The sequence below is a fragment of the Neolamprologus brichardi genome, chromosome 2, assembly GCF_056152115.1.
Source record: "Neolamprologus brichardi isolate AB-2024 chromosome 2, ASM5615211v1, whole genome shotgun sequence".
Lineage (NCBI taxonomy): Eukaryota > Metazoa > Chordata > Actinopteri > Cichliformes > Cichlidae > Neolamprologus > Neolamprologus brichardi.
In genome coordinates this window covers 26,342,179-26,357,858 of record NC_142105.1, presented here as the reverse complement: position 1 = coordinate 26,357,858, position 15,680 = coordinate 26,342,179, and the positions used below count along the sequence as shown (strand labels likewise).

Sequence of the window (15,680 nt, the reverse complement as noted above, 5' to 3'; positions counted from 1 at the left end):
AAGTAGCATTTTTTCAACTGGAATCGACTTCATAAAAAATGAACATTTCATATCAGCTGACTGAACCTAAAGTAGCAGGTTTTGTAAGGCCCAGGCTTTTAAATAGGAAAGGCATACTCATTTTAATTTAAACAATTATTTACAATACAAACATAAAAATACATTTTTCATCATTAATTAGAGAAAAATATGTATATGTTTATTAATGTTTATTATAACACTCTTGAAATGCTTGTGATTGGGGTGCTGTTAGTGTGCATCTATTCCCCACAATTAATAAAGTGTCACCTTTCACTTTACAGCGGAGGGATTTCCTTTAGCTTCATATATCACACTGGTAATGTCTTATTGGAATTTGATGCAATATGGCCCTTTTCCAGAAAGATGGCAGCCACACAAAGCACAGCACAGGGCTTTTATACACCACGAAAAAAAAACAAACGCTGCAATTTCTGCTGAAAGTACATGCTCACAGTGGAAACACTACTCTTAACTCGCTGAAACACCGCGTCAGGATGTTAAAAGCTGTGCGCTTTAGTTTTGCCATGATAAAATATTTAATAAGGCCTTTTGCTTCCCATGCACCTGAATATCACACCGATCATCATCTATGGCAAAACGGCTGACAGAAAGTGACGCAGCTACACTTTGAACCCTTCAGGACTTTAACAAGGCAGCGAGTTATTTTATTTTGTGTCATTTTAATAACACAATGATTATCTCAGTGCCATTACCTGAGCCAGGAAGCATACTATTTCAGTGTCACGTATTCAGATTAGAGCGGCTCGGTCGATTAGAGGATGTTAGAAAAAGTTCCAGATGGTAGATACGAGAGACACGTCAGCTTTTAATGAAAGGATAGAAAATGAGCTTTGGCTATTTAGGATGCCTGAGGCTGGTTTACTGTGCAGTGAATGCTGTACAGTTAAATCTACAATATCCCCTTTGGATTACAAAACACATATCAGAGGCTGCTTTTTTCTTGTCTTTGTGGTGCAAATGTGCAGGCTGAAACAGCCCTCAGATTACTGCCAGGGTTTCTTGGATAGGTTCAACATGGCACAACATGGTACCAAGCAGGCCACCTGTTATCTGCACTATGAAAAAGATGCTCTGAATATTATCAGAATTCCGGCATCCTTTTGCTTGTTGAAGATCTGACTACACAGAAAATTTGCCTTCTTGAGCAAGGACAAATGATCTATAATACTAATGCCCAAAACACTGAAAATTGAATTTCAGTATGGAACTTGAATCCCTGTAATTACATTTCTATTATATGACATTAATATAGCAATTTTAGTGGCTCAGTCTAGTTTTTATTCAAATTCACACAAAGCAAAAGAAATGTTGTTCAAAATGCCACAAATGATTGAAAAAAAAAAATCCATTAAAAACTGAACTTCACATTACTGTCAAGTAGTGTGCGTGAGAGTGTGTGTGAGAGAGGCAACACAGAAAGGACAGAGGGTGGATTAATTTACACAGACTTCAATATTTTATTTACAGATGAATCATTGACATTTTATCTGTTGGCCTAGGTAGGTTGATGCTATATTTTTCTATCATTTTGAACCATTTTTTTATCCAGACTTGTGACAGGTTGTGTTACTGCTGAATGTGTTTATTTTCTCTCCGTTTAAAAACAAGAATCAAAATGTATTCCTGTAGAGGTCATATCCAAATAAAACATGAATTTTTTCTAAAAAAATGTGGTGGTAAAGGAAGAAAGGAAGTAAGCCAAGTGAAGAACAGGTTGAGAGGACAGTAACTGAAGATTTCCTGGATTTTGGGTCAATTGCCAACAGCTGAAGAGGGTGAAACATGGCATGAAAACGAATATGGCTACTGTGAGAACACCTTTTGACACTTGATGAACTGATTTCTAGAACACGGAATAAGCTGATGGACGCATTTTGCGTTTACTTTGTTGCATTTTGTGACTTTACCCTCAATTTTATGTCCAATTAAAGCACTGTTATTGCCCTGAAAACTCCCACAATATAACAAATATGTCTATGATTGTAATTAGATACTTCCAGTAATTTATTCTCAAGATCCTAATATTACACCTCAAATTATAAATTATCTGTTCAGCAATCTATGCTGTTAGAAATGACGCCAACATTACTAAGTTTTTATTTTGGAATAGTGAAGGGATTAAGGTATGGTTTGGAAACAGTGCAAGAAAGTTTTGACCGAGTCTCCAATTTAAAAGTTCAAAATCTCAGCTTAATCGTCGTCCAGAAAAAAACAGCCCAAAAGTGCATTAAATCAGGACCAGGTCCAAAAGAGCCCCTCCCCTAAATGGCTTGACTCTCTCCCACCAAGGTTTTCACAAATTAAAGTAAAATGCACTGCATAGGCAAGGATAAGCTGCTGTCAGCTGCTTCTTGCACAGAGCCAGAAAGAGCTGGGAGATTGGCGGATGTGGGCGGGGTCTTAAGTCTGGCATTTGCTTCAAAGGTGGTGAGGTGTGATTGGATTTCTGATTGTAGCTCTGAGTGGAATGTTGAATGAATTAAGAAACCAGAGATAAGAGCTCACAGAGCAGCTGATTGGAGTGTTGTACAGCAGATGGTGACGTGTGCAGATGAGAGATGAAACACAGAGGGGATAAAGGCGGGGCTGGAGAAGAGGGCGAGTGTAGATGTGAGGAGTCCACTTTAAAACAGAGGGTACATTAAGGGAAGAGACGCCTTCAGACAGTGGGAATTCGAGAGAGAGAGGATGCGTGTGGTAGGAAGGAGAGATTGGGATTAAGTGGAAGATGAAGGAGGTGCCAGAAGTACTCAGTTACTGAGCAGCAGCTCTGTCGCCGTCTCCACATCCCAGGATTTCGACGACAATGCCACTATTACTGCATTCTGCGGAGGAAAACAAAACCAGTCACACGTGCTGATTTATTCTGCGAGAGTTTCACATCGCGATTCAAAGCAGGAGAGAGAAGATTTCGAGACGCTTACTTTTTCAAAGCCCATGGCACAGAGTTTGTCTATTTTGCGTGTGTACTCCGGACTGGAGACGGGAGCGCCTGCGTAGACGTGAGACCAGAGTCTCGCTGTCTGTTTAAACATCTCTGGATTCTGCTTGTACTGCGCGGTAAAAACAAATGGAAAAAACAGCTTTACATTTGTATTAAAATAATGCACACCACCCTCCATAACAGAAACACTTGTATATAGGTCATCAATGCCAAGAGAAGAATTATCTAGATTTGAAACATTTAAAAAGCACCATGTTGGCATTGTGTTAAGAAATTAAATATTCAGTGTCACAATTAACATATCTTTTAAGGGCTAGTGCAATAGTCACTCTTCTGTACCATTTTGTACACAACAAATTACTAACATGATAATTCAGGGCCAGAGGAAGTGGTAGAGCTGTACTTTGCCAGGTAGCCAATTCTGCCAAGCGCTCTGTTTCCGTGCTGTGTAGGCATTATTCAGCTGAAATTTAGAGTGTAGATTTCTCATCACTATAAACTATTAACAACAAAGCTGCTAAGTGAATAAGACATTAGATGCAGGTTCCTGTTAATACAATTTTTTTTACTTCTTTTTTTTGGGGGGGAATTGGAAACTTTTGGTAATACCTAACAATGGTGGGGACATTTATCTCTTGCTCTCTAGAGGTTCCGTATCAATACTTGAAAAAAATGCATTTTCAGCATTTACCTCAAACAGCAAGAAAACAACTTCTCTTTGAAGCTAATCCAACTAACATGTAGAGGATTGTTGCTGGTGAGGAGAGCCAGGTGCCTAGCTATGAAGTTTCAGTTTCTAAAGCCGATTTAGGTTAGCAGAAGTATGATCAGGATGCTTGTCCTTTTAGGTGTGTGTACTGACAATCACCAAGTTACGTCCCCCAGGGCCACCAGCATAATCATTTGCCATCAGCTCTACTTACTAGACTTCTTTCTCTACCAGTTCCACTTCCTCAAAATTGAAGGTTAAGCACCTCTATCAAAATAGAAGCATTCGAGTATGCACCACAGTGCAAAGGTGAAGGGGGCAGGAGTGTAGTCACGATGAAGCAGCGCAGTATGTCACGCTTTTTTCAAGCAATACCATAATTTTAATCTCATGAATAAAATCTAAAAAAAAAAAAAAAAAAAAAAAAAAAAACTTCACGTCTGGTGATTCTTGAAAGTTTACCCAGATGCACTTTAGAAGTTTTCTTTAGTCATAAACAATTTCAGGGAACTGATACTTCCGTTACTGTACATCACAGAAATTAATCTTTGCCATTGAAACTGGTGTACTATAAGAGACGATCAACTTTGAAACACTTTTTAATGTAAACTTAAAAAAGAAAAACTCACTGTTGTGATATACATATCAAAAACATTTATACCACTCCTCTTATTTAACCTCATTTCATTACTTTGTTTCTCATTGGAGTGCATGTTGCTCACCAAAGGATAAATTAACTGTACAAGTGATTAGTAACAGTAGGTTTAGTAATATGCTCAGAGTAGGATTACAATTGTTAACTAGAAAAGCTATTAACTATAAAACTGGAATAGCTGGTGAAGGAACATACCTTCCAAAGATTATAGGCTAGATGCTATTGCTACACTGATTACTAGAAAATGAAATCTTTTAAAATAAAAAGACGAGACACTGCCCACTGACCTCTCACAGGATCACAGAATAATGCATTTCCTACACTTAAAAAAAAAACTGCAATCAACTTTGAAGGGATCAACTGCCAAGTTTTACAGGGTTTGGCTGTCATTCTTCCCATACAAGGTAAATGGAAGTATTTGATACCAAGCCAAAATAATGTAAAGTCCAAGGGCTTGGGAGGCCTTTTTTCCTCTTTTTCTCTAAAAAAATCCCAGTAAATTACAGAGTATTAGGGCCACATTAAGAAAATACCATTTTGAAAAAAAAACAAAGCCTAAATGTGGAGATTAGAGCATGGCTGCTATACCCTCTACAAGGTGGATTAGAGAGTTAGTGAAATCATATTACAGAATCAGTTACACAAAATTTTCTTTCAGCACATAAACAAAAAGAAATCTCCACATTTTGACTTTTTTTCTGGAGACAATTTCATTTCTTCTTAAAATTTTGACTGTATTCCCAAAACGATCATGTTTTATAATACTCTGTTTTTGGTAGCAAACTTTATTTACTATGACAAACAAAAAAGAAACTAAACCTACATGCAGTATGTAGGTATACCACTGAACATTGCTCAACCAGTAAGAAAACACCAAACTGTGTATTTGAGGGAAGAATCCAGGGCTTCAAACTGTAAAGCTAACACATGTGGCTAAAAACAAAACTGATATATTCTGAACACACTCTGCACTGCAAGTGATCAGAAAGTGCAGAATCAACCAGGCCTCAAAGTACGTAGCTAAATAGTTAAATAGAACACTACAAAATTACACAATTTTTTCAATTTTCAGTATAAATAACATACTGCATATATATCAGTCAGATTACAGCAATACTGTAGTACTGTTAGTCACTATGAGGCACGTCTGTAGTATGGTATACATGTGAATACATATTTAGTAACAATTGCTAGTAGAGATGCATCATGTTCAAGCAGGAAAAGAAGTGAAAACATAAATACACACCCACCTGATTAGCTACCACAGCATCCTGTGGATCATCTGGTTCTGCGGCCGCCAGTAAGGCTTGTAATGACAAGAGAACTGTCCTCAGTGTCATAGCTGCCGCCCTGAAATGACATACACGCTGTTTTTAAAGCAACCACTAGTCATAGTACCTATACACCGTGGCCTCTGACACTTGCAAGTTAGAAGGCCTAAATATTATGACTAAAAAATGCATTAAACAATCTTTTATTTAATCCTATTTATATCTAGTCATTTTCCCCAAAATTACCACCCAAAAGCTTTGTGCTAATGTTCAACTGTTGATCATGTAGGCATTAGAAGCAACCTGCAGTTGGCCTTAAATATAAACAAAATATTTCATAATGGATGTCTGACAGATGAAGAATGTCAAGAATCTTGGAGCACATTTACTCACCACTGGTCTTTAAGAATGTCCAGACATATTGCACCTGTGACTGAGCTGATATTGGGATGCCAGATCTTCGTGATAAACCGAACCTGAGATGAGAAAAACGCAGAAGAAAAGCATTGCTGGATTCTTACAGTAAATGAGAACTTCTGAGGGGAATACTTTCAAGAGTATTTCATACTTTCATTAATAAGGAGGAGACATTGAGCCCTACCTTGGGTGGATTGAATGGATACGTCTCTGGGATTTTAATTTCTAGTTGATATCTACCTCCTGGAAGAAATTAAGGGGATATCATACAGAACAATTCAAGCATTTAAAGAGTTTGGCAGACTTCAGGATCAACCTTTTCTCAGTGATGATAAATATCACAAAAGTTATGCAGCCATGTATTCACGAGAGCCGGGAGCGTGTCCCCCAAAGCTCCTCACCTTCATATGGCGTGTCAGGTGGCCCTGCTATCTCTCCTTTAAGTTCTGTGAAGTTTTCATCCACCAGATCCACCTTTATCTGGTTTTTGCTAGTCTGAAAGGTGGAAAACCAAATGTGCGTTATGGCTTAAGTAGAAAACGAGAACGTAAGGTGTTAAGTCACCAAATATAAAACAAGACTATGCAGCACAAGTTAACACCCCCCACAGGCGTTAACTAAAGTTGATCAACTTGTTGCGCAAATCCTTTGGATTTAGGTTTGATATACACACTAATCTAAATAGGGAAGAGCTTGTACAGGGTAAATGTGCAAAGAACACCTTCAATAAAACACGCGGACACCACCTTACACTCTTTGCTATGGCTATCCCGATTAGCTTTACCATCAAGAAGGCATGGTAAGCTACCGAGTACTGCTAGCAACAAGAAGTTGTGGATGATTTAATGCCGTCATGCTTCCAAATTGGAGCAAAAGTTAATTTCTTGGCTTTATCTTCCACGCTGTGGTGTATTAATAACTATCGGCGAGGCTGCTAGCTCAAGCTAGCAGTTCGGTGATTAGCAGTCTGACAGCTGAGCCAGCGACGCGTCACTCTCATTCAGCCCCCGCAGTCACGGAAAGAGGAAAGAAAAGAATTAAAGCCACAGCTTCGAGTGGCAAACATGACAACCCACCTCTTCACTTTTAAGCACTTCCTTGAATTCCCGTTTTATCCTCTGAACTGCGATGTTAGCCATGGCTCACCCGTGTTCCCGTCCGGCTTGGGCCTCGTCGCCGTCCGACCTGACTAACGTAAGCTAAAGCTAGCTTGCTCTGCCTACAGTACCTTTGCACGTTTTAAATACACTCTGAAAAATAACAACAGGAAGGCTGCTGGCCGCCGAGCGCCGTCAGTCCTCGCTATTTATACAAAGTTATAATTCGCCAAAATGTCTCAACGTCTGTCTGTCATCTCAAATGTATAAGAACACAATGGTTGGGGCTATTGAAAACATTTTAATACCAAACTGCATGCAGTCTGGAGGAGAGGGGTCATGTGATCAGTATTGCCATCCCGAATCCCTTCTGCTATTGGTTCATCGGCTTACAATGAATATATTAGGGTGTCCGTGGAAGGGGTATGCATTTACGGTTACATTTAATCAGTAAAATGTGATAACTTCCTTTTAGTCAAAATTGACAACTCTGCTGTTGGTAACTATTACTGTTAAAGCACCACATGCAGTATGAAAACTGCCTCTAACACATTACAGAAATGAGGAGGTGTTTTCATGTGATGATCAGAGCAAAGCTCTTATGCATTTTGGCGACACAAGCATATGCGTAGAAAAAGTGTAGAAAGAATAAAAAAACAAAAATGAAACAACCAAAAGGCCACTGTGGCCATTCAGATGTGACCCTGCTTAGCTGTATTCTAATTCTGCTTTTAGAGTTAGTGGGAAGAAATCCTAAGGATATCAAATTGTGTCAGGAATTAGAATCTCTTAACATTTGGCTTGAGGAAAATAAGCTGTCACTTCATCTGAGGAAGACCGAAAATATTATTTTTACTAATAACTCAAAACTTAACAAAGTTATAAACCAATCAGTCAAATGTAACTTGTTTGAAATGAGCCCAACTAATAGTCTAAAGTACCTAGGACCATAATTTATCAGAAACAAGATCGTTACATCTTTTATTTAAAAAAAAGAAAGAAGTGATTTTCATATAGGAACATTAAAAAATATGTTTATTAATGAGAAGGAAAATGCTATGCTCCATTTTGGTCAAATCGGACTTTCATCATATCTTCAGAAAAGAGTCAAACCCCAGTTAAAATCAGATCAAAATTAACTAGTATGTTATAGTCTTAAATATCTGCATCAGCAAACCTTTACAGACTAACATGACTAAATGCTGTAATCAGGGTGGAATACTTATCTTTAATCTTCATGTATAATCTTGTATTTGTATGTATATGTATAATAACACTAAAAGTGCCCCACTGTGCTGTTGTGACTTTTTTGTCAGTTAAACTGCACTGTGCAGCAATCAGACACAAACCTCATTCTGTAGCCACACTGCTTTATCACAGGACACACATGAGAAATATGCATGTTTTTTTAAACAAATAACAGAGAAGTGTTTCATAGTGTTTCATCATACCTGCAAACAATCACACTAGGGGGCATCATTGCCCCATGAACATCCAGTCTATGAAAAAAAAAACATGTTATAATAAATGCCTTTGTTGTCTTATGAAAAGAAAGCCACTTTTATAAAACTGATTGGTGATTTGAGATCATGTTTTATTAGATTTTATCGTTATGAGATGTTTTGCACTGGTGTGTTTTCTCACATTTGTTTATTATAAAACATAGAGCTGACGTAATCACTTATGTAAGTTTATAAAAAACTCACACATGCCCTAGCTTCTCACTGCAACACTCATTAAATCTGTTGCCATTTTACAGTATTTTAAATATGTAGAAACAATAAAACAAAATAGCTTCACAAAAACAATTCTGAAAATATTGGGATGTTGTGTAAAATGTAAATAAAAACAGAATGCAATGATTTGGCAATATCCGATGTTTAAACTGAGACACTTTACAATTTTGTGAAAAGGCAACAAGTCCCAAAAAGTTGGGAGAGTGACAACAAAAGGCCGGAAAAATAAGTGGTACCACTAAGAAACAGGTAGAGAAACATGATACAACTGTTTAACTTCATTGGCAACAGTTAAGCAACATGACTGGATATAAAAAGAACATCTTAAAGTGGCAGTTTCTCAGAAGTAAAAATGGGTAGGAGTTCACCACTCGGGAAAAGAACTGTGATTACAAATTGTGGCACAATTTCAGAATATTTTTCCTCAAGGTAAAATACAGAAAGTTTTGAATATCTACTGATCTATACTACATATCATCAAAAGATTCAGAAAATTTGGAGAAATCCCTATATGCAAGAGACAAGACCTGTGATCTTCACATATCCAATAGTATTGTATTGTTGTCAGCTCTCAGTTTAAAAAGCCTGCATCTCATATGGTATGGAAGTGTATTAGTGCGTATGGAAAAGTACCATCAAACAAGAAAGGTATATACAGTTTTACGGCAACATATGATCCCGTCCAGATGACATCAGGCCTTGCATATTTCAGCAAGACAATGCTAAACTTTAAACTGGATGATTTTCTAGTAGAAGACTCAGTGTAATAAACAGATCTGCCTGCAGTTTAGACCTTCCACCCAGCGGGATTGTAGCACATCTACAATCCTGTATCAGACATGAATGGGACAATATTCCTCTCCTAAATGATGAATAGCTGGTCTTCTCGGTTTCTAGATCTTAATGTTACTAAAAGACGAATGGATGCTACACAGTGATACACATGATGGTGTCCCAACTGTCTTGAGTCATGTTGCTGGCTTCAAATTCAAAATAAGCTAATATTTTCCTCAAAATGGTACATCATATCTGTTAAATATTTAATATATTTCCTGTGCTCTGCTGTGAATAAAATGTAGACTTATGAGATTTGCAAATCATTGCATTCTGCTTTTATTTACATTTTACACAACTAATCACACATTCGTCACATGAGCAGAAACAGACACAAATGGAGCGTACACAAGTCGTTGCCCTTCCCAGTCAGTGAGCCACAGGTTTTTTTATGACACACGAATGAGTCAGTCTTTCCTAGTGTTATCGCTTTACACCAGGTGGACACAAACACACTCCTTCCTTTCTTCTCCTCCTGCTCAACCCAACTTTCGCTTTTCCTCTGCCATGTCTTTGGTTTCTTTTGTTGACTATGACAAAAACCACCAGCGCTGCCAGCATTGCAGCTGTTATTAGGAGGCACCCCCCAAAAACTAGCATTGCTTTGTTTGTGAACATCCATGCGCATATAGAGCAAGGCTCATGCAGCTCGCTAAACCTGCAGAGCTGCACTGAGTCATTGTTAGGGGATCCGCTGAGAGCAATGATTTCTCTGTACACATTAATGGAGGCTTTGGCTTTGGATTGGTGTTGGGCTGAGGTGAAGAGGCCATACTGCGGTACGTGTCGATCTTGGAGTTTCCACACGTAGAAGCCGTGCAAGTTGACTCCATCGAGATGGTAAGCTGCAAAGAAATAGAAATATAACAACAGAAAAGTAAGATAAATACTTCATCTAAAAAACACGGCTTTTATTGTGTTAGACAACTACACTGCTTCCATGTGCAAATACAGGTGAGTCATAAAGGGCAGTGCCATAAAGGGCAATATGGCCTTTATGGCACTGTTTGTCCTCGTCCCTCATTTCTGCTTTTATGGTTTTCATGGTTTCTCAGTATATAAAGCTTTTTATAGTAGGAAGCAATTAAGCCCGTATCACATGTGGAACTGTATCTCTGTCTCAACATCCTGAACACTGCAGACTCTATTTTGATTCTTGCCAAATATTGTTACACAACACATCCTGGACTGAGGACGAAAATTGTCTAAAATGTTTGCCCTACCTTTGAGTGCCTCCTGCAGGTAACTCCTTAGGTAGTGTTGCCGGAGTTTATCCTCAACAGGAGCCTGATCGTCAATCCCACTCCCGGTGACAATGATAGGTATAGCTCCATCATACCTCTGGCTAACCCACTTTAGCATCTTACGCAAGCCCCATGGCACAATAGCTTGCTGCAGCCTAGAAGAGGGCCATGTTGGATCAGAAAGAATCAGACAGTCATGATCAGGAGGTGGTTTCTGCTGAAAACTGTCCTGTGTGTGGGAACGCGGGGAGACCAAACGGGTAGTAAAATGGTTTAGTGCGATAAAACTCAAGGCCCCTCTCAGTTCCTCTCTCTCAGTCTCAGTAAAATTAGGAAGAGGAGATCCAGGAAGGCCCATTACTCGAGCTCTCTCTTCTAGATACGTTCTCATTTCTTGTGGGTAGTCCCCCATGTTGTGCTTCTCCTCACGTCTAGTCCCCAACAATGGGTCTAAGAAGCGACCAAGTTCAAACAGAAGGAATCTTTCTGCTGCCACTGTGTGTGACTCCAGGAAGGGGTTAGCAGGTTTGGCCCAGTCAGCATGTAGCGCTAACGATACCAGTCCTTGCTGTTGACTGTAATGTTCCTTCTCATATAACCTCCAGGCTTTTGCATGAGCCAGAAGAAGGTTATGAGCTGCCAGATGCTTGTTTTCCCCACTCGAATAAACATCTACAAGTCTGTTTGGCTCATTAATGGTGATCCAGTTCTGAACCCAGGGACCCAGCTCCTGGTAACAAAGTGCTGCATATTCCTGAAAAGCGTTTACTGTGCTGTAATTGAGCCAACCACCTGAGGCATTCAGCGGCACAGGTAAACCCAGATTTGGAGATCGGTGTGTTGGGTAATAAATAACCACAAGAGCCTTGAGATCCCGCTTCTTGAGTTCGGTCACGATACAGCGGTAGTACCTTTGTAAAAGTAAAGAGTGTAGACACAGAGAGACTGATTCAGGTAAAGTAAGTGCGTATGAACTCGAAATTGCTCTGTCAATAGCCGGGGTGTGACTCAGGTAAAGTTACAGTTATAACATGAATTGTGTTATTTGAATTGTCACTGTGTGTGCGCATCTTTACCTCAGAGCTTCTGTGTTTACATTAGAGAGGTCTCCTTGGGGTAAAATCAGAGACCAGTTTAGAGCGAAGCGATAGTGAGATGCCCTTGTCGATTCCAGCAGGTTAAGATGATCACGGATAGCCAAATAGTCTGTGCACTGTGCTCTCCTGGTCTGGAGCTTCACCCCTGGGACCTGATGCAACAATCCGTCACCTGTCAAGTTCCAACTGTACAAATGAGGGTCAGTAAACTGTGGGGAGAAAGGGTAGAAGTGGACCTACAAAAACAAAACAAAACAATACAATTAAAATGTGTTCTTTAGGCATCCGGAGCATTATTCAACATCTTTCATAGCTGATAATCATAAAGTCTTGTTACCTGTAAAGTGGAGTCTGCAATACCCCAGTGAAATTTGCAGGGGAAATAGCCTTTCACCTCTTGCGAGGTTTCATCACTTGGGAAGCCATTATCATTAACTATTTCTCTGTAGTACTGAGCGGTGCTCTTGGGGCTCCTAGTTCTGTTTTGTTGGCTGAAGTCCACATAAAAAAGGCCTCGTCTAATACTATACCCATAATTCCACTCAAATCCATCCACTAAAGACCAGGCCATGTATCCAAACACCCGTACACCGTCAAGCTTAATGGCTATGAAAGAAAACAAAGTAATAATAGAGTAAGATAGACAAATGTTTGTGTCTCAATGACTTTATTGTCTAACTCATATTTATTTGTTCTTCCCAGCGTTCTGCTTACCTCGCAAGACTTGGTTGATAAAGCTTTTCATCAGATAGATGCCCACTGTGTCTTCCTTTCCTACAGTGGCTTCAGAGAACCAGCCTCCCTCAGCTACTAGGACACTTGGATTCCCATATTCTAGCTTTATCCAGCCCAGGAGTCGTCTTAGGTCTGGGGTTACCGTCTGCCCATAGCTGATTACGCTCTGCCCCAAACGGAGGTTGTTAGGCCCGAAGGATAGGGCGAAAAAGTCAGCTGTCTTCTGCACCCAGAGCTTCTCTTCAGGGGTGAATGCAGGCAGAAGAGCCCCAAGCTTGGTTTTTAAAGAGACTGGGTAGTCCCCATCACCAAAGATGGGACTGGCAAACCAGCCCAGAGCTGCCTCTATTGACTCCTGACAGAGCTCAGCACTTGCATCAATGGCTTTGCCTCTTTGAGGTTCCACCCAGTGGGAGCCCAAAACAATGGACACTTTACCCGTCTGAGTTGTGCGGAAGTTGGCGTTGTAGGCATGCCATGCTTTAGCGTGAGCCTGGAAATAACAGCAGACACATTAGTGTGATGTTTTTAGTTTTGTTGTTTTTTTTCCTGAACATATTCACTGTAAAATAAACTTATTTGACTCAGCAAAATTTATTGTGTCTCTATGAAAAGCACAGGTATACATAACATAGTGAATTCTGGATCAGGAGAGGGAAAATGAGAGGTAAGAGAGTAATTATGAAAACAATTACATATAAATGGTTATTTTATTTTAAGGTTTTTTTTGGTTTTGTTTGCTCACTGGGCGCTGCAGGTACACCATCTGTGCTTGTTTGCGTAAACTGAAAGTGATTATTAATGAGGCATGTCTCCCCGACTTCCTGACACACACCATTTCTCTCCAGTAGACAAGTGCTGATGTGGTAGACTTTGACCGCAGTGTCTCTTTAACTGACGTGTTTATCACAAGCCAATCAATATAAATAAAACTGAGAGTCATCAAGGAGATAAAACAAAAAAACAAAGCAAGCAGCAAGGTTTTGCACTTGTTTGCACTAGTTTTATACGCCCTGACCAATTTGATTGTATTAAAATGAAATATCAGGGCTTTCTTGCTTCACTGTCCTCTGACCTAAAATCACTCGAGCAATATAAAGATTCACTGTCTATCGTAAAATGATAAAGCTGTGAGAGTTCAAAGTTTACACAGTTTGTGTATGTGTGTAACTGGAGATATTCTTCATATCGCTGGCGTTGCAACCAAAACAGATGAGGAACACGAAGAGTAAAAATTACATACTCGTGAGAAAAACCTAGACAAAATCTGCTAGGTCCCCATGTGTAACTGACCTTTATCAGATTGTGTGCCACAGTAAGAGAGGTGGCAGGTCCCCCTTTTTCTCCAGGAGCATGCACTCCTGTCCCGTATCCCTGTACAGCCACCAGGTAGGGATTATGCATTGTGAGCCAATACCTAACACGACTCCCAAAAGTGTGGAAACAAAAAGTAGCATACTCCTCGAAAAGTTCCACCATAGTTTCGTTCTTCCAGCCTCCATAATCCTCCTGCAGCACCTGTGGCAGGTCCCAGTGATGGAGAGTGACGATGGGCTCAATTTTCTTTTCCAGAAGCCTCTCTATGAGGTAGCTGTAATGCTTCACAGCAGCAGTATTGGGCTGACCTCTGGCATTTCCATCAGGAAAGAGTCTGGGCCAGGAGAGAGAAAAAGAGTATGACCTTACACCTAGATACTCCAATGCTTTCACATCTTCTTCCCATCTGTTGTAGCTGTCACTTGCCACATTGGCAACCTCTCTGTCCAAGCTGCCACTGACAGAGGAGTGGGTGAAACTGTCCCAAATTGAGGCACCTTTCCCATTCTGGTTCCAGGCTCCTTCTGTCTGGAAAGCAGAAGTTCCAGAGCCCCAGAGGAAGCCTAGAGGGAAGGTGTCATGTAGAAAAGATTGCCCTTTGAGTGTGGGATCCGGTTTGGGCTGCTGCCAAATATCCCTGCCCTTCCCAAGAGAGCAGGTTGCCTTGTTCCAAGAATATAAGGAAAACAGGAGAGAAGACAAGAGGAAGTGACATTTGGGATGGTTCAGCATACTGAAGGTTTCTACCTTGATTCCAAAATCCACCTTGATGAGACAGCTGATGTCAGTCCGTCAGCGCGCGTTTGAAAATAATGCATTCCCTTATGACTGATAAGAGATCCATAATGTGCGTGAAGAAGAGGCTGAAGTGATCAAAGCGAGCAGGGTGGAACATTTGAAGCTTCGAGGTTTTGCGCTCTCCATCTGACACCCTGCGTCCCTATCTCTCACTCCCAGTGTACTTCTGCTCCCACTCAACCCCTCCCTACCACATAATGTTCACACATACAAAGGTTGACTCATGTCCTCACATGCTTGTTTTACTACCGAGGCCATTCCGGCTGATTAATTTAACCTGTCCTTCAAAAAGCGCTTGATTATTCTTGGATCTCAGCCAAATTAATAAAAAAATAAAGAGTCATAATTCAACACAGCTAATAAAGATAATAGTGAGCAATCTTTCAAAGGGTGCACAGAGACTGACTCAGAGCTCTCAGGCACATGCTGATTGCTGTAAAGAACATTTGTGTCAATAATTAGCTTGTACTCTGATCTTAGCTTCATAAGTAAGACTTACTGCACATTACAAACGCACACACTGTATTTTGTAATCACTTGCATTAGGGGATTTTAGCTTTCTAACAAATCAGCAACGACACATTTTGACACATTTATTAAATAAGAGGTAATCTTACACTGTGACGCTGAAAAAACAGGCTGTTTTCTGTTTTCTTGCAGCCAGAAGCTTCTAACCAAATCAGCAGTGTTCTTTTAGGATTTGATCAAACTGTGCCAGGTGGGATTAGTGACACTGGCTTATAAGACAATATTCAATTAAGCTCCACTTGCTGTATGCGTAGCA

At 40.0% G+C, this 15,680-nt stretch overlaps 2 protein-coding genes across 2 annotated transcripts; both read right to left on the bottom strand.

Moving 5' to 3' along the window:
- Positions 1-1,475: 1,475 nt before the first annotated feature.
- Positions 1,476-7,463, bottom strand: ube2ka (ubiquitin-conjugating enzyme E2Ka (UBC1 homolog, yeast)). Its single transcript, XM_006781437.3, has 7 exons — positions 7,115-7,463; positions 6,440-6,533; positions 6,223-6,281; positions 6,015-6,097; positions 5,601-5,700; positions 2,967-3,095; positions 1,476-2,867 (listed from the first exon to the last, which is right to left on the bottom strand). The coding sequence occupies exons 1-7, from the start codon at positions 7,175-7,177 to the stop codon at positions 2,793-2,795; spliced, it is 603 nt and encodes a 200-aa protein (XP_006781500.1). The 5' UTR covers positions 7,178-7,463; the 3' UTR covers positions 1,476-2,792.
- Positions 7,464-8,997: 1,534 nt separating this feature from the next.
- Positions 8,998-15,038, bottom strand: klb (klotho beta). Its single transcript, XM_006781438.3, has 6 exons — positions 14,075-15,038; positions 12,761-13,274; positions 12,384-12,652; positions 12,026-12,282; positions 10,929-11,860; positions 8,998-10,550 (listed from the first exon to the last, which is right to left on the bottom strand). Exons 1-6 carry the CDS (start codon positions 14,828-14,830, stop codon positions 10,129-10,131), a joined length of 3,150 nt encoding a protein of 1,049 aa, XP_006781501.2. The 5' UTR covers positions 14,831-15,038; the 3' UTR covers positions 8,998-10,128.
- Positions 15,039-15,680: the final 642 nt, after the last annotated feature.

Coding starts and splice junctions, on each gene's coding strand:
- ube2ka (XM_006781437.3), bottom strand. CDS start 7,177: ATGGCTAACATCGCAGTTCAGAGGATAAAACGGGAATTCAAGGAAGTG. Junction 5,701..6,014: donor GACATTCTTAAAGACCAGTG/GTGAGTAAATGT, acceptor ATGTCATTTCAG/GGCGGCAGCTATGACACTGA. Junction 3,096..5,600: donor ATGCTGTGGTAGCTAATCAG/GTGGGTGTGTAT, acceptor TTTACCGCGCAG/TACAAGCAGAATCCAGAGAT.
- klb (XM_006781438.3), bottom strand. CDS start 14,830: ATGCTGAACCATCCCAAATGTCACTTCCTCTTGTCTTCTCTCCTGTTT. Junction 13,275..14,074: donor TGGCACACAATCTGATAAAG/GTCAGTTACACA, acceptor TGTTATTTCCAG/GCTCACGCTAAAGCATGGCA. Junction 12,283..12,383: donor TTGCAGACTCCACTTTACAG/GTAACAAGACTT, acceptor TTGTTTTTGTAG/GTCCACTTCTACCCTTTCTC.